The 25844-nt window shown below is 37.8% G+C and overlaps 1 protein-coding gene across 6 annotated transcripts in view; it reads left to right on the forward strand.

The window, feature by feature from the left end:
* Window positions 1-22195, forward strand: part of TRPC4 (transient receptor potential cation channel subfamily C member 4) — a 140706-nt gene extending 118511 nt beyond the window's left edge. For 2 of the 6 annotated variants that reach the window (XM_029938597.1, XM_029938602.1), the window contains 5 exons: window positions 2077-2272; window positions 5478-5672; window positions 18932-18973; window positions 19100-19189; window positions 20867-22195. In XM_029938597.1, coding sequence (XP_029794457.1) covers window positions 2077-2272; window positions 5478-5672; window positions 18932-18973; window positions 19100-19189; window positions 20867-21589 — 1246 coding nt within the window. In that variant the 3' untranslated portion in view covers window positions 21590-22195. Of the gene's footprint in view, window positions 1-2076; window positions 2273-5477; window positions 5688-18931; window positions 18974-19099; window positions 19190-20866 lie in introns of all 6 variants that reach the window. The other 4 variants (XM_029938599.1, XM_029938598.1, XM_029938600.1 and 1 more) reach the window with 4 other exon arrangements.
* The last annotated feature ends 3649 nt before the right edge of the window (window positions 22196-25844 follow it).

Below are 25844 nucleotides of genomic sequence, written 5' to 3' on the forward strand. Positions count from 1 at the left end.
GTTATTTCACATTGAACCCTAATGACACAGTCATTAATTTTAGAAACTGTCCTTAAAGTTACTAAAAATAAGGAACTGATGGCCTTGGGTCAAATTTACTTATTTTCTGAGAAAATTTTCAAAGAATAACTTCAGAGTAGTTTCTGCCTAGGGCTAATGAATTAGATGAAACTTGTCCTGATAGTGTCAGGACCTGACATCTGGGTTGCCTTTTAAGACATGGCCAACTCCTCACATGCACATCCCTGCTGGCAAGGCAAAGTCTGATTGAGGCAGATCAGATCAGTCCCCTTAGCATTTTATGATAATTTGCTCCATTGTTGAATAGCTATAGCAAAACAAATCAATACATAATTACATTTCATATCCTATAATTAAGAATTAATTATATACAATTAAAAATGTAAAACTTTTTACTTTAAATAAACAAATAAATTTAAGAAAATAAATCCTGAATGCCAATTAAAATACCCTTAATTTCTCCTAGTTATACAGGCCAGAAATTCATGGATTGTTGCAAGTACAGGAATTTGGTCCAAGAACCATGTACAGAATTACAACCCTTTGATCCTCTGAACAAGGATTGATCTTACCAAGGGCAGAATGTAGAACAAGGCCTGGCTTCAGGAAGGGCAGGAGATCACATTAGTACTGGACCACAAGTTCATTGACTCAGAGAACCAATGTTAGCATGAGTCATCTACTCGGTGCATATTTTCTTCAGTGTTTAATTATTACATGGCTTATTATTTATCTTTAGTCCTTTGTTCCTTAGTGTGTGCTGTCTCAAACCTTTGGCTTCTCATAATTCCAATGATCCTGACTCTCCATCATAACTTCTGTCATTCCGGCCCCTTTTGGCAACTACCTCATTCTCTTGGTATTGCTAAGATAAATTTTCATAGAGAGGAAATCTGATAGTGCAGGCTCACCTTCTTCATGTCAGTCTGGGCCATTAACCCTTTGCTTTCCTTGGGTCACTTGACCCCTGACATCCAAACTTTTAGTCACCATGCCAGATATGAGAATAGTTTTTGTTTTTATTTTTACAACATAATGTGTGACTAGAGTCTTATTTTAGCCATTTGTCAAAGAGTTTAATAGTTCTGTTATCTTTTATTACATTATATTAAGATGTTACAACCACATCCCACTGAAACCAACAGTTCCTCATTTAGATTCAGACACTTTTCATCTTACCCTGCTCTTGGACTAAGTTAAGAAAACTTTACTTTCAATAAAATATCAGAGTTCATTCATTGGCAGGGATGAATTAAATGTTCCCTGAAGTAGAACAAAAAATAGCTAATTTTATTATCTGAGCATGCTGATTACTTGACATCTTACAGGATTCACTATATACAATTTTATGTGTAATTGTGGAAATCCAATGATAACATTATTTTCAATCCTTCTACAACCAAAAAGCAAAATCAGAATTGACATTTTTTCAAAGACTCAGCTTGAGGATATATCATTTATTAAACATCACTTAATGCCCTAGGTCACCAGTTGGCAAGCTTTCTATGAAAACGATAGCAAATATTTTAGATTATGTGGGCCATATGTTCTCTGTTGCAACTACTCACCTCTGTCATTTCAACACAAAAGAAGCCATGGACAATCCATCAATAAATGAGCATGGCTGTATATCAATAAAACTTTATTGATCGTTGGACATTGAAATGTGAATTTCTAAAATTTTCAAGTGTCACAAAGTAGCTCTTTTGAATTTCTTTTTTCGAGCCACTTGAAAAAGCAAAAGCCATTCTTAACTCCTGAGCCCCACAGAAACAGTCTGAGGGTCAGTTTGTTGTCCCTGCTCTGGGAAACTAAACATCTTTCAAAGTTCTTGGGAAAATTATGTATAACTAGGAAAATTAAGTATACTATTTGTGCTATATGATGGAAACAATTTCCTTTAATTTTATTAAGTTTAATTTTCTAATTTGTCAATACTTTTTATTTATTTTTTTCATTAAGCAAATATACATAATAGTAATCAAGTTCTATTGTTGTATATTATTGTATAATAGTTCTATTAATATAGCTATTAGTATCGTTTTATCTTTACAGGTTATTTGAGACACTCCAGTCCCTATTTTGGTCAATATTTGGGCTCATCAATTTGTATGTGACCAATGTCAAAGCACAGCATGAATTCACTGAGTTTGTTGGTGCCACGATGTTTGGGACATACAATGTCATCTCTCTGGTGGTCCTACTCAACATGTTAATAGCTATGATGAATAATTCTTACCAACTCATTGCTGTAAGTTAAATAACATTATTTTAATTCAATATTTCCCCCTCGAATGTGTTGTTCCTAGCCATACTCTATCTTATTTACCATAGGAAATACAGCCTGTAATTGACTGTTGATGGGACAGAACAGAATTATAATATAAATGGTTAATTGGAAGTTTCTAAACAGTATTATGCCATATTTGGCCACATACTAATCTAGTTTTGTCATATTATGGATGATTATAAAATAAAATAAATCTATCTTGCCAGGCAGTCATTGTCTACGGAAGCACTAGGGGAAGTATGAATTACATACAAGTGACTCATCTTTATGTAGCGCCTTTTGGATTTTGCATTGTCTCTGCCCATTTAACCTACAATCTTGGTATAAACAAACTTATGCCAGCCCGGCAAGATACAAAAGCCAGCCTAGAGGGGGGTCTGAGAGGAAAATCCACAGTATTTTCAGTTTCTTAAATCCAGAAAAAGCAAGGAAAGAGTAACCCTGAATTCTACAGCAGAGTACACAATACCATAGATGTTTATTTGAAACTCTAGTATCTAAAAAAGTTAGTTTACTTATTCGTTCACTCATTCATTCAGTCATTCAGCTAATTCTTATTGAGAGCTTATTCTATCACCAAGTACTATTCTAGGAACTAGAAATACAGCGATGAATGAGAAAGACAAAGTTCTTTATCCCCTTGAACTTACATACATGCCGGTGGCCATTAGCAATAGTGACTAAACAAACCCATACTGGAGTGAAATACACTTAAGTCTTTCATATTTATACCCGAGGCAAGTAGCATTTTATAAGCATAATTTATAACCATCAATTGTTCCTTAAATTAACACAATTATATTGTATCTTTGAATCTGTTGCTAAACTGCTGGAGTGATATTATTGTTGTTTTGAGAAACAGCATTCTGAATTTTACTTAAACTGTTTCTGTGGGGCAAGACACCTGTCACAGATGGAAAACTACATGAAACATAAGAACAGATGATTTTTTTATTTTCTGACTCACAACGTATTTGCACCGGGTATATCTAGGTCCCAGGATTTGCAGGTGAATATCCGAATTATGGGACTTCCGTTAAGCATCTTGCAAGTGCGTATTTTTAAGATAGTCCCCATGTATTTGCTTAGAAGTTCTATATCCTTCTGGTCAGTGCATTTGTGAGACATGGATTCTATTTCCCGATCACCCTCACAAAAAAAAAATTAGAAAAACTCTAATTATCAAGCTATCTACAGAGAAGCTGTATATAAAATATCAAATGTATTGATTTCATCAAGAAGAGAACATTACTTAAGGACAGAATGACTTTTTTCTTTTACTTCTTTTAGGGTTTATCTTTCTAGATCATTTCTTAAAGAGGTGAGAATGATCCTCAAAGCCCTGTTTTTGTTTAGCTTAAACTCTAAAACTACATGGGAAGAGAGCAGGCACTGAGAACCTGAGACAAGTGCAGCTCCCAACACCCCGGTAATGCCGCCTTGGTGCATGACTATGCCAACTATTTAATTTTCACCTGGATAACAGAGGTGGCTTTGGTCATCACCAGCAGAGACCATCTCACTGCCAGTGTTTCTCCTGTAGATTTTGTTGTAGACCCTTTCAGAATCCAAAATCAAGAACAAAGAAAGAGTTTGCTTTTCTTTTTAAGTTTATTTCTTTATTTTTGAGAGTGAGATAGAGAGTGAGCAGGAGAGAGGCAGAGAAAGAGGGAGACAGAATCCCAAGCAGGCTCCGCATGTCAGCACAGAGCCAGATTCGGGGCCTGAGCTCATGAACCGTGAGATCATGTCTAAGCCAAAACCAAGAATCGCACACTTAACTGTGAGCCACACAGGCACCCCAGGAAGAGTCTGCTTTGCAATAGCAGTAAGAGAACATAATGAGGTCGGGATAATCCTTAATTTGTGACTCCTTAAGAATCAAAAGGAGCAGAACCTACTCACAGGCAACTCTTTATCAAAGTGACTGCTTTTTTATTAGCTTATGCTAATTCTACTGACTCCCATCCTCCATGACTACAGCAAACATATATACTTTTCTTCATTAATGCAGGATCTATACACTTGTTTAGAAATAAACAGAAGGAGAGAGAACTCGAGGAGAGGAAGAGGAGAGGACTGAGGGGTGAAACCGGAGCTTCTATGCTTCTGTCTATTGGTCAGTCCATCCAGTCAGACATATCCGAAGCACACAGTGAATGCCACACATTTTCTAGATATGCCGATTCCTGTTGAAAGCACAAGCTGTCCAGTGTCTAGATGAAAATCTCTATTGCTCAGGGTAGAATGTATATGCAACACATGCATTCATTAGCACATAGCCACTTAGGAATATTAGAATGAAGCATTGTCTGATGTGATTCTCCTACTCTAAAATCTGAGTTCTAGCTTATAATATCAATGGGTTAAAATAAACTATTTTGATATGCCCAGTTTCTACCACCTCCTACTTCCCAGATTTTCTGCTTCAATCAGATTTGTGGCTAATTTAAGAGGGGACTGGCTGCCCTATCTCTAATTGCCACACATGTTCTTGATTTTTTTCTAGGAGATTAATAAGTTGGAGTGATTAATAAATTATGAAGGGTTGCAGGCAGCCAGACCATATGCCTTTCTGGTACCATTTGGACAAGGTTATGTCAGGGTTCGGAACTGTCAGAGGCCCCATTCTATGTTTGGTACAGGAGCTTCTCTCTGAATTTGTGCCTGTTGCCTAAAAGCGAACAAGAATTATTCACATAGAAACATACCAACAAAGACATTTCCTGGAAACACCAGGAGGCTAAGCGATGAGCATCCATGAAGGTGATGCTCATCTAGACAGGGATTCCAGGCCTTGGGGAAGACATAAAGGCCTGTTTTTGGCCACAATCTAGTGCACTTGTGCTAATGTGAGCCTACAGCACAGGAAATGAAAATCATTAAGTCGTAACTGATCTTTGCAGGCTCTTTAACATGGAGTTATTTTAGGTGTCTGTTTCATGGAAGAAGGAAGGACAAAAACTGACAAGATGGCTGTGACTCTTTACCAGGGTAAGCCATCACCTGAAATGTTTAGATGACGACCTCTAAGAGTCAGTCTTGTTTTTATAAGCAGTTTAATATTACAAGAGCTGCTCCAAGTCAGGTTATAGGCTCTTTGTGAGGTTTAGCTCACCTTAGTAGTTAAGACATCTGTCAGCAGTTGTCATATTCTCCTGTTCAGGACCATGCAGATATAGAATGGAAATTCGCTCGCACAAAGCTTTGGATGAGTTATTTCGAAGAAGGAGGTACTCTGCCCACTCCCTTCAATGTCATCCCGAGCCCCAAGTCTCTCTGGTACCTGATCAAATGGATATGGACACACCTGTGCAAGAAAAAGATGAGAAGAAAGCCTGAAAGTTTTGGAACAATAGGGGTAAGAACACAGCATGCTAGTATTCATCTTTTCTTTTTTAATTGTGTATTTGCATATATTTGTAGTTCTTGTTGGATATTTTTAACCTTCTTGTTTTTCCTGGTTGCATTTGGTGCCTTTTTGGTGCACAGCTATCACATCTAAGACACTGAGAAATTATGAGTTTTTCCCTCCAAACCCGTTTCCTCCAGTGAAGGCGTCCCTGTTATTTTAGTAAGAGCTGCACCCGACACAGGCCTCTCCTGGTCCCATCAGCCAAGGCTTGGGGAGCTAACACACTGTCTCTTGCTACCCTAATTTCTGCTCTTCTCAGAACTGCAATCACTGGATATTTGTGGCCTTACTTCCTCATTGTCTACTCTGGATTACAAGGGAAGGGGGCTGTTTCGGTCATCTCATATTCCTAGTGCCCAACATAGGCTCAGATACACAGCATATAATGCTTGACAACAATGTCTCAACTAAATAATTAGATGGATATTATAAACTTTAAAATGCTGTGCCATGTTCCAGCACAGGAACTTCAGAATACATTGACTTGCTCATTTTGCATCTATTCCTAATCATTTTAAATACCAAGACATGGGGCACCTGGGTGGCTCAGTGGGTTAAGCAGCCCACTTCAGCTCAGGTCGTGATCTCGTGATCTGTGGGTTTGAGCCCTGCGTCAGGCTCTATGCTGACAGCTTGGAGCCTGGAGCCTGTCTTCAGATTCTGTGTCTCCCTCTCTCTCTACACCTCTTCCTCTCTTTCTCTCTCTCTCTTTCTCAAAAATAAACACTAAAAAAAAATTAAAAAGTAAATAAATGCCAGCATGTTGTGCTTCTCAAAACCTTTTGGACTTTTCAGAGCCATGCTCCTGGTACAGTGTAGGACCAAACCTCCTTTGGAAGTTCCTTTCATACTGGAAAGCAAGAGTTCAAGTGATTCCATCGGAAGAGGCAGGGACTTAGGACCCTGTTCCAGCCAAACCTCCGACATGGGACAAATTATTCTTCATTTCTTTCTCACTTAATTTCCTAATTTTCAAAGTTCTCATTGTGATGTTTTGAGAATCCATACTCTAACATTCATTAGTTATTTTGACTTGCTTGAGAAATTGTTTTGGAAGTATTTAACCTGCCTTTATATTAGAATCACCAAGTAATACTAGTTACTAACATTTTAAGTTTGTTTATAGTTTTATTTAAAATGGTTTATGACTGTTAGTCATGCCCTAAGTGATCCTTCCCACTCATTAACTTCATTGCCTAATAAGCATTGTTCTCAGCATCAAATGGGGCTTTCTCTACTGCCAGTGGCATTGATTTTGCTGTCATGTCAGTCACATTTTTTTTTTAACATTTATTCATTTTTGAGAGACAGAGAGAGACAGATCACAAGCAGGGGAGGGGCAGAGAGAGAGGAAGACTCAGAATCCGAAGCAGGCTCCAGGCTCTGAGCGGTCAGCACAGAGCCCGACGTGGGGCTCGAACCACATACCACGTGATCATGACCTGAGCTGAGTCAGATGCTCCACTGACTGAGCCACCCAGGCACCCCAGTCATGTTTATAATTGTAAGGATGAAATTGACTAGCAAGAGAATATAGCAAATAGGTGATTTTGGGACGTAGTTATATTCTTTTATAATAAATTCCTACCCCATGAACTTGGAGGACTAAAGTTTGACATATATCTGATCTTAGAAACCAAATATGGTCTTAGAAGTCCAATTATGATGAAGCATTATGTTGCAATACTCGTACTGATAGATTTTACCACTGACTTTAGAAAGAGTAAAATTATTTTACTCCAGATGTTTGATTTATGTTAAAAAATAGGTTTAAGTTATTTTTAAATGGTTGCAAAATAAACATAATGCCTGAGTTCTAATAAGTAATTATTTCACATATTCCATGTGCCAGCCATTAACTGAGCTAGGGATTGGGGGTAGGATTAGGTTCAAAGGCATGAGCTCATCATTTCTAATATGGGAGGTACAAGTATGAGAACACATTTCAATAGTATGTGTTATATAATATATTTAATATTACAATATGTGACATGCAAGATGCTAGGACAACATTGTAAGAAATACTGTTTTCCTTGAGATAAACAGAAAAAGGTTTCAGGGAAACCAAACTCCAGCTTACTCTTTTCCACATCAAAATACACTTGTCCTTTTTTCACATCATATTTTAAATTCTTCAGAAGTTTATTTAATCAATCCCTTGAAATATATAAATGATTAATATTGTCTTATGTTGTCTGTCATAGGAGTATTTAGACTTAAAAAGACTTCCTGGGCCCACCTTTCAGAGGGAGAGGGTAAATGGCATAAATTAAAATGTGATCCTTTCTATACATTACTGGTCTCAAAAAAACACAAATTTCCTTTTATGTCTATATCTCTAAATTTGACTACTTTGATCTAAGTTGATGCACAGAAAGAGAATTCACAATTAACTGTGTGACTTCAAGCCATTCCTTTCCTCAGCCATGTAGATCTTACAAACCTTTGGTGATAGATATTTTTGTGCTTTAGGAATTTATGACAAACTAAATAAATATTGTGAATCATGTCTCTTTTGCACCTTCATCTCACTCTCAATCTTGCCTCTTCTTCACCAAGCTAAGGTTTTGGGTAAGCATCAGCCTAATCAAACTCAGGGCTATAAACTTATTTTTACGTAGATTGCATGTCCAGAATGGGAAGGACATAATATTTTGGTCTGCAAAATATACATTTAGATTTTAGATGGAAGTAAATATGAATCATTGATGAAGAAAAATATGAGATAAAGGAAAGGTAAATTAAGAAGGTTGGAGGTTGGGCAACATTAATAGAAGAGTTAAATGAGAAAATAATGTCAAAAAGTAATTGATTTTGCTGTGAATTTGTTTCAATTTGGTTAATCTCCCTGACAGTTCATTAGTACAGACAAGTGAAGACAAGAAGATATACACGTTTCCATTAATTAAAAGGTGATGTTGATGCATCAGTGACAGTCTGTATAACTAAGGCATGAGTTAGAATATCAATTACACTTCAAAGGGACCTTAGAAATCATTTAGCTCAACCGTTTCCTTTCAAATAGAACTTATCTACCTTGCCAGGTGTTTTAGGGTCCCTTGGTAACAACTGGGGGGAAACCTGGCTCTTTTGTTTCCCAAACCAATGTGCTTTTAGTCACTCTCTTGATTCCCTGAAAAATCTAATGATAATCCAACGATACCTTCCATGTTGTGTATTCATCTTTTCATTTTCATTTTTCTCAACAGCTGTTGCTATCCTGTCATTGTTTTCTGCTGCCCCTAAGATTCCTGTGTTTCACAGGCTGGCTTACCTTCTGTTTACATCGCAACTGGCTTATAGTTAGGCCACATTTTTGAGACAGAAATTTGAAGCTAAACTGGAGGTAGAGTTTATACATTCTTTGAGGCATTTGCTCGAAACTTCCCAACTTGTGATTCACTTACCTACGTTTGTCACCCAGCAGCTGCCTGAATGTCACGCCAGTGCTCCTCCCCTTCACATGCCCAGGCAGAGCCTGAAGCCAGCGCTCTCCAGGCTAGCTGCACTGGCCACTCTCCAGGAGCCCATCAGGGGTGATCTTATCTTGCTATTTATGGCTTCCCGGTAATACTGATAGAGGTAGTGCTGAAAACTCATTAACTTTTTTTTAACTTTGGACTTCCTTTTATAGGTGATTGGGAGTTCCAGATAAATTAACCTTTCATTTGGAATGCTTTATGGGGATAACATAAATGAAGCAGAAATACTCTATTGGGTAAAACCTTTACTGTAGGAAGAAAACCCCACTATTGAGAAATGGCTTGTCTCTGGGAAATGATGAAATCCTACCGAAGGGGCAGCCTATAGAGGAATCAACAAAATATGAAACTTGCTGTAGCTTTTGAGTTTTGATATTACCACTTATCTATGTTTTAGCTTCACTCCATTTTATCAGCAAATACCCTTCTCCATATTAAAACACGAGTTCTTAGACTTTAGTGAGTGCTAGAATCATCAGGAATCTCTATTTTAACAAGCATTTCTTTGTAATTTTAATTAGAAACTCCTCTTAAAGAAAGTATTGGTTTCCAGCACAGATTTTCAAACAAAAACAGCATAAACTTTTGTACTCATTGCTGAAGAGGTCCAGATCATTTACTGAAAGTTAAGAGATGTTGGGGCACCTGGGTGGCTCATTCGGTTAAGTGTCTGACTTCTGCTCAGGTTCTCGCAGTTCATGGATTTGAGATCCGAGATCCGTGTCAGGCTCTGTGCTGACAGCTCCGAGCTTGGAGCCTGCTTCAGATTCTGTTTTCCTCTCTCTCTCTCCCCCTCCCCCACTGGCATGCTGTCTCTCTCTCTCTCTCTCAAAAATAAATCAACATTAAAAAAAATGTTTTAAGTAAAAAGATGTTAATGCCAAAATGTTTAATTAATACAAAACATTTCAATGCCATGGACCAGGTTTCTAAAATGGAATGGTTAGGGTGCCTGGGTGGCTCAGGTCATGATCTCACGGTTCGTGGGTTCGAGCCTCGCATGGGGCTCTGTGCTGACAGCTAGCTCAGAGCCTGGGGCCTGTTTCAGATTCTGTGTCTCCCTCTCTCTCTGACCCTCCCTTGCTTATGCGCTCTCTCTCTCTCTCTCTCTCTCTCTCTCTCTCTCTCTCTCTCTCTCTCAAATAAAGACAGTAAAAAAAATTTTTTTTAATGGAATGCTTAGGTTAATAGGTCAAGATGCTAAACTAAGACATGTGAAGGCTTTTGACAAATTTATAAAGAGTGATTTTAACTTGCTTTGACTTATGTTTCCCAATTTCTGGTTTTCTCTTGAGCACAACATAGTGAGGGAAACATGGCACACCGTGCCTGGTAGGGTGAGTTAGCATCACTCAGCTCCAGGACCACAGATGGAATACTCATGTGTGACCAGTCGCCACAGGAATACACTCAGTTACGTGGCTGCAGAGGAATTAGAACCAGCGAATGGATAAGCACCAGCTCGCATCACAAAAGGACAAATGCTAACAGCACATGCCTTTTGGACTGTGTTTTTAGTGGTAATTCATCAGAAGGTATTGTTCCTTGCTCATGACTTTTCGGAGACCTAACTACAAATCTTAAAGATCAGATAGTATTCATCCATGAGTCCCTCTCAACACCTAATTTACTGTTGCAAAATCTGCTGTTGAGGCCCTTTAACTAAGTTTTCTTTCCCCGGCAGGTATGTAGAGGAATGAATTGCTGATATTCTTGGTATTTCAAGAGTAAAACTCTGAATATTTGGTTTCACAAGGTGACATTCAAGCACGTTACATTGTTCATTTTTATATGCTCAGAAAGTGTGCTTAGAGAAATAATATGTAGCTCCCTCTGTAAATGAGCCAAAATGCAATTTTAAAAAAGGGATCACATCTTGGAACAGCACCTTGCCTTTTTACTCGTTTTTAAAAGGAAAAGAGCACAGCAGGTCGCGTCCCCTAAGGGATTCACGAAGCAAAGCAAAGAATAAAAGGCATAATTCATGGGCTTGAAATCAGTGCTAGACCAAAACCAGGCTGGAAATGAGAGAGACCAGCAGTGACAACTGTCTGCTGGGGAGCAGCCACATGACACCCCGGGCGGTGGACGCGGAGAGGACTGGGATGAAGAGTGAGAACATGTCACAGCCCATTCCCCAGGGCCCTTTCTTTCTCAACTGCAAAGCCCTCCTGCTCTGGGGCAACCTGCCACTTGTGTGGACAGGAGGGGTGTGCTCGCAACAGCAGCGGTTTCTTTGGTCTTCTCCTTTACCATTAGTTCTGTGATCCACATTGTGCCTTTATCTTGTCCTAACAAATCAAGGGGAAGCTGCAAACTGTGAGTTACGCTGATATGGCGCACAGGTGCGCCTTGGGCACCGTGTGGCAAGCCGCCCTGCCAAGGAACATTCTGTACGTGGCGCCAGATTCCTGACATAATTTGCAGAGAAAACTGCTAACTTAAAACGCAGGACTTTCTCCAACATATTACACTGTTTTGATGAACACAAATTGGTCAGGTCTGATCTCAGTCATTTCCAGTGATATTTATAAGATTATAAGATGTGATACCTTCCCCTGTGAGAGTAAATTCTTTGGAAACTCAGCTGATCCTCACCCAACAAAAACCCAACAAACATGCTAGGTGTTGGTGGTGGTAGTTCTACTGTATTATAGTTAATAATGTCACTAATTGCCCAAATAATCATTATGTTTCTTGCAAAAAGAACATATATTCATACATTATGGGTTGAACTGTGTCTCTGAAAACAGATACATTGAAGTCCTAAACTCCACTACCTCAGAATGTGACTTTGTTTGGAATAGTGTCGTTGCTGATGTAATTAGTCAGGTTAAGATAACGTCATGTTGGAGTCGAGTCCTGGTAAGAACACGACCATGTGAAGACACACAGACGCAGGCAGAGCACCTCATGAAGACAGAAGCAGAGATTGGGCTTATCAGCTGCACACCAGAACACACCAAGGATTGATAGTCCCCAGGAAAACTAGGAAGGAGAGACGTCCTTTCTTCTGCCCTGCCTCAGAGGGAACATTTCCCTGCCAACATCTTGACTTGCGACTTCTTGCCACCAGAATGGCGAGACCACAAATTTCTGTTGGTTTAAGCCACACAGTTTGTGGCACTCTGTATGGTGGCCCTGAGAAACTAATACAACACATACCATGCATTCTGTGGTTATTAAGTTTTATTCAAGTAATTATGGATCCGGTGTGTTAATGGTGTGGGCCCTCAAATCAAGATGTTTTGAGAGAAGGAGGCAAAATCATAAAATACATAGCAGATGTGTTCAAGTGTCTTTGTGTCCAGTTGATAGAGAGCAGAGAGAATGAATTCTAGCTCGAGATTCTAGAACTGGCACCACCAGAACACCGTGGTATTTGGTCACTTGCTTGACTCTGTGGGCCTTGGTCCCTTTACTTATAAATGAGGCCATGAGACTAGACCAGCTCTTTCTTTGGTTCTAAGAAATAATATGTCTGTTCCTAATACCTATGTGTTAATTGTCATATATTGAAATTTATTTTTTAGGCTTATTTATTTTAAAAGAATGAGAGAACATTAGCAGGGGAGGGCAGAGAGAGAGAGGAAGAGAGAGAGAAAGAGAGAATCCCAAGTAGGCTCCACAACATCAGCACAGAGTCCAAAGCGGGGCTCAAACTCACAAATCATGAAATCATGAGATCAGGATCTGAGTCGAAACCAAGAGTCTGATGCTTAACTGACTAAGCCACCCAGGTGACTCCGTTGTTATTTTTTAGTAGCACCAACATTTTAGAAACTAGGCTAAAAATCTTTGTCATCATGCTCCCACCTCCACCACCAACCCTCCAGGCTTCTGTGCGCTCCCAGCTTTCTCTATCCCTTTGTGATTCTTTCTGCCCTTTTCTTTCCTTTCACACTGCTCACTATTTTAGAGCACACCAGTTACATTCTGGTAATAGCATCCCTACTAATATCTCATCCACTGATTCTTTCAAACTGACCTTTCCTACTTCATACTGCTGCCACAGGGTGCCTGAGTGGCTCAGTAGGTTAAGCGTCCCACTGTGGCTCAGGTCATGATCTCATGGTTGGTGGGTTCAAGCCCCTAGTGGGGCTCTGTGCTGACAACTCAGAGCTGGAGCCTGCTTCGGAATCTGTGTCTCTCTCTCTCTTACCCTCACCTGCTTGCTCTCTCGCTCACTCTTTCTCTCCCTCTCTCAAAAGTAAATAAACATTAACAAATTTTAAAAAATACTGCTGCCAGGTAATTAGCATAGAAGTTCAGCTTTCATCACATGTAACTAGTCAAAAACCCCGGTGCCTACCAACTACTGAATTTGCTGTGCCTTCTAAGGGTCTGCTTAGAAACCCCATGCTGACTTTCCAACCTGACCTAATCCTTACACTCCTGTTATCAGAGCGCACTGCAGCTGCACTGGTGGAAGTCCCCTTCACGTGTCTCACCTCCAGCGCCGGCGTATTTTTGCTCACTGTATTCCAATCTTCTGTACCCCTGAACGTCTGTGCAGCTGACTGTTAGGGTCCCATGATTCTTTCTCGTCCAGTCTGAAATCCCCTTCCCTGTTGGAAGGGTGCTACTGGTTCTGTCTTTTGCACAATATTACGTTTTCCTTCCCTGTACTCAAATAACATTCTTAAGACGCCCCCCATGTTGTTGCTTATGTTTTGCCTTCATCTCTAGACATTCTTGGCATTCTACCTAGTAGATGATAAGCCATTTCAGGGCAAAAAGTGTGTTTTATTCATCCCTGGTTTCTGCAGCCTCTGCCATGTATATGGAGCCACTTAATAAATATACTTTAAATTGGCCCTGGAAGCTAAGATTCATGAAACAGAAACCCACAAAGGAAAATTCACGGGGGTCACTCCAAAAATCCAGTATCATGCAGAGATGTTCATAAAACTTTCAGAACCTCGAAAAAGATCACTCACTACACACTTATTAGATGGTCTAAAAACTAGAACATTGACAGCAAATGCTAGCAAGAATGGGAAGCAACAGGAGCTCTCATTCATTGCTGGTAGGAATGCAAAAGAGTAGGTTATTTTGGAAAACAGTTTGACGGTTTCTTACAAAACTAAACATATTCTTACCATACAATCCAGCAAGCTCACTCCTTGACTTCTATACAAAGGAATTGAAAACTTATATATCCCAGCATGCCTGGGTGGCTCAGTCAGTTAAGCGCTTACTTCCCCTCAGGCCATGATCTCATGGTTCATAATTCAAGCCCCTTGTGGAGCTCTGGGCTGACAGCTCAGAAACTCAGATGATCTTCACCCAAGTGGGGTGAGATGTGTGTGTGTGTGTGTGTGTGTGTGTGTGTGTGTGTGTGTGCATGCGTGTAAATGTGTCTCCCTCTCTCTCTCTGCCCTTCCCCCACTCATGCTCTGTCTCTCAAAAATAAACGTTAATTTTATTTAAAAAAAAAAAAGAAAACTCATGTACATACCAAATCCCGCACAAAAATGTTTATGGCAGCTTTATTCATAATTGCCCTAATTCATAATTCAGATGTCCTTCAGTAGGTGAATGGATAAATAAGTTACGGTACATCCAGATATTTCAATACTTATGATTTATTCAGTGATAATAGAAATGAGCTATCAAGGCATTAGAGATAAGGAGTTAGAGAAACCTTAAATATTACCAAATGAAACAGCCGATCTTAAAAGGCTATATACACTATGATTCCAACTATATGATATTCTGGAAGAAGCAAAACTATGGAAACAGTAAAAAGATTAGTAGTTGCCAAAGCTGAGGTGGTGGGATCAGGGGAGGGAGGGATAAAGAGGCAAAGAACAGAAGATTTTTAGGGTAGTTAAAATACTCTCTATGAAACTATAATGATGGGAAAATGTCATTAAACATTTGTCCAAACTTGTAAAATGTACAACACCTGGAGTAAACAGTAATGCCAACCATGGGCTCTAGGTGATCGTTATGTATCAGTGTAGGTTAATCAATTGTAACAATGCCCCACTCTCCATGGGGATGTTGATAACGTTGCTAATGCATGTGAGGGGTAGGAGGATATACAGGAAATCTCTGTACATTCCTCTCAAGTTTTTGTGATGCTTAAATTGCTCTAAAAAAAGAGTCTAAATAAAACAAAAATTACCGCCTATAGAATTTGTGTTACATTTATCCATATTTATTAAAACTATCTCCTTACCCTATTACTTAAATGCAAATTTCTTACTTTCAAACCTCTATTGCCTAGGTTAAAAGCATTCAACTCTTTACCTAAATAAAATGCTGTCCTCAAGCATGAAATTCCATGTAAATCACACAAAGAGAGACAACTGCATCTTCTTTTACTTCCTCTGGGGTAATCCTAATATGTGCCAAATTATCCGCAAGTTTTGTGAATCAAACATTTTTTTAAAAACTGCAATAAATCATGTTGTTAATCTAAAAGGGGGAAAATGGAAAAAGGATGGGAATTAGTTAGCATTAGTCAGTGACAGATGTTTTAAATCTTATCTAATTTAATCTTCAAAAACATCCAGTTAGTTTATCTTTACCTTGCTGAATAAAAAAAAAATATGGGGATGGGAAAAAACCTCAGAGATAAATTCCTTGTTTTGGCTCACTCACCTTCAAGCCCAAGTGTGACCCCCCTGAGTACATGTTCTTAAAGTGATACCCCACCACCTCCCAGAACAAAAGGAAGTAGAAACAGGGAGGTGGAATAGTGAAAGTCTATAAGAATCAATGTCCGCATCGGGCTCTGTGCTAATAGGACGGAGCTTTCTTGAGATTCTCTGCTTCCTCTCTCTCTCTCTCTCTCTCTCTCTCTCTCTCTGCCTCTCTCTACTCATGCTTGCTCGCTCGCTCTCTCTCTCAAAAAAAGTGGTTAAATAAAAACATTTGAAAGTAAATAAATAAATAGACTAAGAGATCTAAGCTGCACACCATGCAGTGGTAATCATTGGTGAATTGTGTTCATTTGTTTTCGGTATTCAGAAGCTTTATCCATTCTTATTTTCCTAGAGTACTGAAGTTCAATTGACTTGTATGACAATGTAGGTGTCAAAGAAAAGTGGTTGATAAAAATAATTAACTGTATTGACTTAAAAGGATATGGGCTATGGATATTGAATAGCTCCGAAAATTCATCATAGAAAACTTTTTCCATGTACTCTCTTTCTGCCAGACTATCTTGCCTTTTAAAAAACTTTTCCCTAAAAAAATAAATCTGGAATTCGTTTTTAAAGTGTAATCTTTGATCCCACGGTCATGGGATCAAGTCTTCCGCTGGGCTCTGCTCTGAGCGTAAGATTCTCTCCTTCCCTCTGCCTCTCTTCCCCACTTGTGCAAGTGAGTTCACTCTCTCTCAAAACATAGACAAACCAGCAAATACATACATAAATAAATAAATAAATATATAAAGTGCCGTATTCAATCTTACATTTGTAGCAAAATTTTAAAATCTGTTTATGAATTAGGCTTTGTTGAAGGAGAGACAGTTCATACTTTTGAATACTACAATGCATTGTGATAATTTTCTCTTATTACTCATAATTTTCTGATTCTGTCACCATGCTTAGTTTTGATTTTTTATTAAGGAAATTTAAAGTTAGTTCATGACTTCACATTGCTCTCTGCTGACTTTTTATTGTGTTGTTTTTTTTTACCAACACAGAATAGAAAAATACAATAGAAACCCAAAATAATCAAAATGGAATTGACTAAATGCTACACCAAATTCAGAGTCTCTATCTACTAAAATCATGGAATGCAGATCTCTTGTACACTATTCATGGTGAGAGTGTTAAAGAACTTGGCCTACAGCTAGCTTTAGCGTTGTGTGCACTTGAAGTAAACTTCGGGAGATCTGGGCCGCTTGTTTCCTTACTGAAGTGCTTTTTGTCTTGGATTTCAGCTCAGCTGCATCTCACTAGGAGTCATATACCTCCATCTTGTGGCCCAGTCATAAAATTCCTTCTCATGCTATGTTTTTTCTGATTTTACAGTAAATTTTAAACTTCCCAGTCTTTAATGAATACCATAATCATACTGAAAACTTGTTTAAGAGTCATTTGAAAATCAATGATATTTAAATAAATTGTGGCTTTTAAAAAGCTAAGCATTGTCTCAACTGTTCCTAAAAGTCACTAATAATCATGAAAAGCAAATCTATTCTCCCAGCCAGGGAAAATGCCATTTCTTCCTATCCCTCTGAAGAGAAAAAAAAAGAGTTTCCTTTGCATTGTTTGATTTTTTTTTCCTAATATCATTTCACAGGGATAACTCTTTTAAAATTTATTTTATCAGCCTACGATTAAGTATTTAGTAAGGAATAAGATCAAAAGATTTTGTTTAAACTCTAGATATGTTATGTCTTTGCTTTCTTACAATCTACCATATTCATTCCTTTATTACAGAAATATTTTTATTTTAGGTAAGTTTTTTCAGTTTCCTTAATAATCAATACTGATATTTATCCAACATGCATAAAATACAAGTTATGATTGTTTTTTCCTAGTATCTTTAAAATATTTGTGAAATCTGCAAATATATAATTTTAGTGTCATTTATTATTTTATTCATTTTGTAATGGACTTGATTTTTAGTCATTGGACTATTCTGCCCTCCAGAGGCACGGCTCTGTGCACCCAGGCTGCACCCCCAAACCATTCTCATATTTGTATAGTGGTAGCAGGGACTCACATTTTATTGATTTATTATGCATTTATGAACCCTATGTTTGAACAGAATCTTCCATTTTTTGTTAAATTGAACTATCCAATTAAAGCAGCATTGATTGAAATTAGTGTTGGGGGTTTAGTGGTCTAATATTGTTTCTGATTACACATTCCATGTAATAGCTAAATTCTCAGACCTGCTATGCTGATATTTATGATGATCTCTATATATTATTAAAGTGTAAGCTTTTTATTCTATTGAATTTGTATTTATTTTTATTTGATATTTCTTTTATTTTGTAGTTGGTATGTCCCATCTGTGTCTCTTAGAATTATTGCAAGTGATTTGGGGTAGTATCAGCTATGTTACATAATTTCCCATCACCTTCTATTAAAAGAACAACATTCCTGGGGCACCTGGGTGGCTCAGTCAGTTAAGCATCTGACTTTGGCTCGGGTCATAATCTCATGGCTCATGGGTTTGAGCCCATGTTGGTCTCTGTGCTCACAGTTCAGAATCTGGAGTCTGCTTTACATTCTCTCTCTCTCTCTCTCTCTCTCTCTCTCTCTCTCTCTCTCTCCCCCTCTGCTTAAAAGAACAAATTCCTGTAATTTTGACTTGGTCTGTATGTGAATTGCCATAGGGATTATAACCTTGCACTTTGTTGTTTTGGTTCATTTATTCTTTTGATTCATTTGAAGCACTCTCTAGCTATTGTTATTGTCTAATAAAATATTTACTCTGACAAGTGAGAAAAATATATTCTCGATTAAAAGAACAATAGATTGGGCACCTGGGTGGCTCAGTCAGTTAAGTGTCTACTCTTGATTTTGGCTCAGGTCATGATCTCATGTTTCATGAGATCGAGCCTCGTGTTGGACTCTGTGCTGACAGCACGAAGTTTCTTGGGATTCTCTCTCTCCCTCACTCTCTGCCCCTCCACCGCTCTCTCTCTTTCTCTCAAAATAATAAATTAATTTAAAAAAAGAACAATGAATTATTTTCCAAAATGGTAATACATCACTCTAACTGAAAAGTAAATGCCTTTTTCCTTTTCAGAGGCGAGCTGCTGATAATTTGAGAAGACATCACCAATATCAAGTAAGTTATCCCATTCTATCTTGAAATTTGCATTAAAATGAAATGCAGTCCCTCTTTAGAACGGACTCAAGAGAGAAATCACATTTATGCACTGAATTTCAATTCTGTTGTTTTGACATGGCTCAGGAGGTCATGCGGAACCTGGTGAAGCGGTATGTCGCAGCGATGATCAGAGATGCCAAAACTGAAGAAGGTCTGACTGAAGAGAACTTTAAGGTAACGTTTGCATCCTCACCACCAGGAGGGAGGGAACGCGGAGCCGGGACCCAGACAGCACATTTATAGTCAGAGCTGGCAACACAGCCATGTGTTTCAGCAAGCCTGGGTGCCTTCTTACTTTCAAATTCAAGGTTTATTTAATCATTTTTTTAAAAAGTGGTGAAATCTCCTTTCAAACTGCACTATTTTAAAGCACCTTAAATCTGAAATGTGGAGGGGACTTATACTTGGAGACAGAGAAAATCCTATTGCCTTATGGCATTTTAACTTGCTGATCCTAGCAACACTCGAATGAGTGAGCTTTAGTTTTTGAAATTCCAGTCTGATTTCTAAGCCTGAAACATGTAGTAACCAACATGTTAAAAACAAAAACAAAAACCTTTGTTGTGCTCTGCAGGGCTTTGGTAGCAGGAAACTGAAGGTTTGCACTTAATTGTAACTTACAAACTTAGTCTTTCTCCCTAAGGTTTTTTGTTTTCTTTATTCCATCAGAGGAGATAGGTGGAATACATGAAATATATATGCTCACATCATGTGTATAAAATGCCTTTGTTATTCTGCCTGAGTTTTTAGAGGTTTTGAAAGAATGAGTAAAGTCAACAGGATCTTATAGGTAAAAACAAACAAAAAAACGCTGAAGAAGACCCTTTAACAGAGAACAGTGGTTTTGACAAGAGAATAAAGATAAGCAGCTGGTTAGGTAAGAAGACAGATGAATTCCAAAACACACAGCACAGATTGAAGGTTGGCAGGGATCCCAATGTGCTTCAAGCCACAACATTCCAAATTTTGTAGGTAAATGATTCCTGGTGCTTTAGGAGATAGGTTGGAGGCAGGAGGCCACCAAGAAGGCCACCATCAGGTTAAGAGTGAGAATTTGGTTGTCCAAAAAGATAAAAGTAAAGGATGCATCTGAGAAATGCTGTCTGATCCAAAGCAATTCTCGAAATTTAGTAGCAGCCCCAGATGCTGAGGTAAATCCAACCCCAAGGTAGTAAGCAATTGAAGGGAACTGCCAACTATTGGAATGGTAGACACCACTTTAATTATTTTGTTTGAGATATTTCTTTGGACAGCAAAATGCGCTAACGTTAAGACGCTTTTAAAAATTCATTCCTGAGAGAATGAGAGGTGACTTGAAAGCAGATGAATATTTTGGAGAGGAAGCATTTGAAACTGTAGTCCCACAGAAATCTGCTATACTCTTGTTTCTTTTTTGCACCGACCCCAGGAAGTCTCCTTGTTACTGCATAACCCCAACACGGAAATTAGCAGGCATCAAAATGACTCCAGTGCCAAGGACCGAACGGGCAGTTCTCAACAGAAGCGCTGCAGAATGGAATCCTGGCTCTTAAAAATGAGTCAGAATGCCTGGGTGACTCAGTCAGTTTTAAGCCTGGGAGTCTTGATTTCAGCTCAAGTCATGATCTCATGGTTCATGAGATTGAGCCCCTAGCTGGGCCCTGCACTGACACCACAGAGCCTGCTTGGGATTCTCACTCTCCCTCTCTGTCCTGTTCCCAATCATTCTCTCCCCCACCCCCCAAAAATAAATAAGTAAACTTTAAAATAAATGAGTGAAAACACATCAGAGCCATATATAAAACGTACTCAGGTGTGCCCTCATGTTTATTTGTTTAACAAACTAACTTCTTCATTTTACATATCACTTAGGAACTAAAGCAAGACATTTCTAGTTTCCGCTTTGAAGTTCTGGGGTTACTAAGAGGAAGCAAACTGTCTACGGTGCAGTCAGCTCAGGCCACAAAGGAGTCCTCCAACTCAGCGGACTCAGATGAAAAGAGTGACAATGAAGGCAGTAGCAAGGACAAGAAAAAGAACTTCAGCCTCTTCGATCTAACCACTCTGATTCACCCACGATCAGCAGCGATTGCCTGCGAAAGACACAACATCAGCAATGGCTCTGCCCTAGTAGTTCAAGAGCCCCCAAGAGAGAAGCAGAGAAAAGTGAATTTTGTAACCGATATCAAAAACTTCGGGTTATTTCACAGGCGGTCAAAACAAAATGCTGCTGAACAAAATGCAAACCCAATCTTCTCTGTTTCAGAAGAAGTTGCTCGTCAACAGGCAGTAAGACCACTGGAGAGAAATATTCAACTGGAATCTCGAGGGTTAGCTTCCCGGGGTGACTTGAACATCCCCGGTCTCAGTGAACAATGTATATTAGTAGACCATCGAGAAAGGAATACGGACACGCTGGGTTTACAGGTGGGCAAAAGAGTGTGTTCCTTCAAGTCGGAGAAGGTGGTGGTGGAGGACACTGTTCCAATAATACCAAAGGAGAAGCACGCAAAGGAGGAGGACTCCAGTATAGACTATGATGTGAACCTCACGGACACAGTCACCCACGAAGATTATGTGACCACAAGATTGTGATACTTGAAGGAGGGACGGTTGATCATACATATACATATTTTCCATAGTGCCCTGGGTAAGGGGAGATGTTTAAAATAAATTAACAAATGCTAACTTACACTTCATAGCATTTATCAACTGTTGCATATTAATGTGTAACCTGTTTAAGTAAGGCAAAGGCTATCAAAATTCTTGGTTTTGTAGCCAGCTTTTGCTTTCACGATTTGTTTTAATCTTTTTTTTTTTTTTTGGGTGAATAAATAAATGCACCTTGTATTCTTGTACGGTTGCAATAATCCGCAGGAAATTTTTAGCTCTCTTTTTCAACTAAAACAAAATCAACTTATTTCATGTGGTAAGTGACTCCGATAATAGATATTTTTATATGCAAAGAAATGTAGCTGAAATATTAGAGCTTTTCATAATTTTTTAGGACCTCTAGAGATGGTTACTCATCAAGGACTTTTCAGTCAACCCTACAGTTTGGCTTCAAAACGCAAATATTACCAAATTATTTCTGAACATGTAAATAGAGCACAAATTAAAGCAAGCACGCCTTCTTCTCATGGAGTCATGATCAAATGCCCTCTTAAATTGAGAAGCAGGTGTACTTGGGAGTTGTAGGATACCCAGTTTTTCCTTTCAGTAACTAAAATAAATGTTTGTCTTAATAAATATTGATGATTGATGATTTTTAATGAGATTTTGTCATGAAGAAAGTTTTATTTCAGTTTTTTTTAAATGACCTTTTTCAGGTTCAATTGCTAGTCAAAATAAATATGAGGCTTTACAAAGAAGAGAATTTTAAAATGTGGCAAAAGTTTTCAGTGCTAGAAAAGAATAACAATAAATTAGAGTAGGTAATGCTCCTTAAACAAAGCAAGATGTTACATTCTCATGATATTCATAAATTCATTCTAAACTCTAAATCTAAGCAAAGTTAAATTCCATTTTCAGTCAGTGCAATATTATTGCCAATTCAAGAGAAGTACAAAAACCTAATGGTTTCCTCTTCTTTCCTCTAGTGACTGGTATATTTCTTTCTTTTTAATTTCTTTAAAATTAAAATTTCCCAAATCATTATTAATTTTAGCAGTAGATATATATATAAAGCTTTCCCCATAGGAACAGCATTCTTAATTACTTGTTTCTTCTGTTGTTTCCAAAGTAATTTATCTTATATTACACTCATTCACTGAACCACTAAAAAGAAAATGGTTTTCATCTAATATAAAAGGGCACTGGCAACTTCTTAAAGTTGAAATTATGTAACTTGGGTCTATTTAAGCCACCATAGAAATAGAACTGCCTTCACCACATAATAATAAGCATTTATTTCAAATCAATAGAAAAAATGATGAGTTCATTTTACTTCAGAAATTACCTCCATGGACGAAACAAATCGTACATGACTTAGCATTGACCCCCAAATTGCATAGTATCACAAAACCCAGTTTCTGATTACCATACATCAAAAATAAGGAATAACACCAATAACAATGCCAGCCACTGTTCTGCGTGCAATGCGTGTATCAGCTTGTAGGTACTGCTCACAACAATGGTGCGCGGTAGCTACTGTTCTTAGCCCCACTTTATATTTGAAGGCACGGAGACACGCACTAACCAGGCTAAAGTTCACAGCTGGTGATGGAGCCGTGATGGGTCCTTCCAGGCCATGCCCTTAGCCACTATACGTACTGCCTCTCAGAACATAAGCAGACCAAAGCAAATAATGTACACCCATCGGGGTTACTATGGATTGCTACTTCTGAAATGGTGCATCTTGAAAGAGAAGAGTGTGGCAAACTCCATAAATGTGTTCCTTCTTGTAAAGCAAGAGGAAGGCACAAAATTAAAGATATATTTAATTCACTAGACTGAATTATATTATAGAAGTTAGTAGGTTTAAAAACATGTATTAGGAATGGGATATCAGAATTCAACTTGAAATATTAGATTTTAGTTTCCAAATAAGCCACAATCTGAAGGCACTGAGAAACTACACTTTCCTAAAACTGGTTTTGTCTGAGGAATGGAAGAATGGGCCTGATAGGTTTGGAGAAGCACAAAAAGGCTAATGAATGTTTTCATTGCCTCAAGCACACCTTTATGTCAGAGCAAGGATGGTAGGACTCACCATAAGCCCTGGGGATAGAGAAACGCCCAAACTGTTCTAAGTCAAACAGACATATATTCTGTAGAGAAACATAGACCTATTCTCAGTATTTGGGGTATGTTGCAATGATTCTGTTCTGCTGCTTCTGTTGTTAATGTTGCTTTTTTCCAAAGTAAAAATTGTATACCTCACCGTTATACATACTTTACCAGAATTTAATCTCAAATTTCCTGTTTCTTCAAAGGACACCAACAACAATAAAAGCAAAGCAAAACAAAACAAAAACATTCCCAGGAGTTTATTTATATCAAGGGTTAGGGTGCTGATACTTTACAGATAAACATGGTGACAACAGGGATTTACTTGGAGCCAGTTAACACCACGCTTTCCATTCCAAAAATGATGGTTTTTAACAACCCTCTGGCAGATGTCACTGACAGATGATGAATTTATGAGTTTAAACGAAATATTGAATACTGTTAGTACAATATGTCCTAGAAGGGAACATTACATGAGCATGCAGTGATGTTAAGTGGCATTAATGAAGATGAACAGTACGGAAAGAATAAGAAAACATAAAACAGCAAGATTGCAAAAAGAAGGATTTTTTTAAAGTCTTTAATGAGTAATTTGGGGTTTCTTTTCATTTCCATTCATATTTCTATGAATGTAAACCCCTAAACACCAGAGAGGTTTCATATCACACCTTTGTATAAATAATGTTTCTTATGTTTTGTGTCCTGTTAACCTTGCTATTTATTGCTTACCTTTGCTTATATATTTATTGGTGGAAGAGTGTCCAGAAAATTCAGTTAACTTTAATAGAATTAGGTTATATTCCCAGCATTCATTTATCATATATTTGGAAAACCCATTCACAAGAAAAAATGCAATGAAGATGGACTTCGTTATTTGTGGTAGATATTTTCCTGAAAATATCAGTGTTAATAATTCTGTATTAATTTCAGTAGGGAAACTGGCTATGTAAAAAAAGAAACCATGGTAGTGAAATATTTTGTAAAGTGATGAATAATTTTTCAAAATGATAATCATGCTCTAATGTAACTGTTTCATAAGTTGGATATTTGTATATCAAGTTTTCTTAAATTAGATATTTTATTTATTGGCTGACAATTAAACTACTGCAAAAGCATACCCACTTTTTTGCCTTGACCTAGATAGCAACTTTAGTAGTACTGATATATCTTAGTAATCGAAGACACAAACCCAAACAAATATTTTGGATAACTGTTAGGGTATAAAGAAAGAAATTTACCATATTTACATATACCAAATTTACATATACCAAATTTACCATATTTACATATACCAAATTTACCAAATTTACCATACTCTGAGAAGCAATTTTCCAGCCAATGTAGAAAAAATATGGGTAACCAGTGATATAAAAATGCACTCTTCTTATACTCAATAATCCTCATTAATTCTGGGATTTAGTTAGTGAATGACTGTCCAGTTCCATGACTTTCAGCCATTCTTCGCTTTTGTGCATTGTGTTTGCAGCAGAACAGTTTATACAGTTCAGACCATATCCCTAAAGGTCAACCAAGCAAAAATCATCCATGCGTCTCTATCAATATGTTTACAACGACTCAAATTTTTAAAAAGGCAAATTTATGAATATAACAAATTATTTCTTCCATTTAGCTTTATTAAATTTTTTCCTTGCCTTATAGTTTCCAAAATTCAGACCTCCCAGTAATTCACATTTAAAAGCTAACCTCTGGAAGTCTTTTTATACTCAACTTCAAATATATTATCCTAATTATTTCACAATATATTACAACGAACTTTGTTTAGCTAGTGTTATCACATGTTTTTTTTTTTTAATGGAACATATTAAATAAGTTCTCCATAGTAACTGGAGAAACAAAGGTTAAGGGCATTTATGGCAATTATTCAGATTTACTCAGCTATTAAGTAGTTGAGTTAGAGCTTAAAGGAAAACTCTTCATTTCGGTATTCAGATGAGATATCAGATTCTAAATGTCTTGGCTAATGCATTATTATTTTTGTGGAATTTTATCTTCTTGGCTCTCTCCTTCAGTAGAAAATTTTTATAGTTGTTCAACCTTTCCACAGCCAAAATTTGGAATGTATTACATTTTTCTCCCAACAAAATTGTGTTCACAGATTTAA

Source organism: Suricata suricatta, chromosome 4 (genome assembly GCF_006229205.1).
Source record: "Suricata suricatta isolate VVHF042 chromosome 4, meerkat_22Aug2017_6uvM2_HiC, whole genome shotgun sequence".
In the NCBI taxonomy this organism is placed as follows: Eukaryota; Metazoa; Chordata; class Mammalia; order Carnivora; family Herpestidae; genus Suricata; species Suricata suricatta.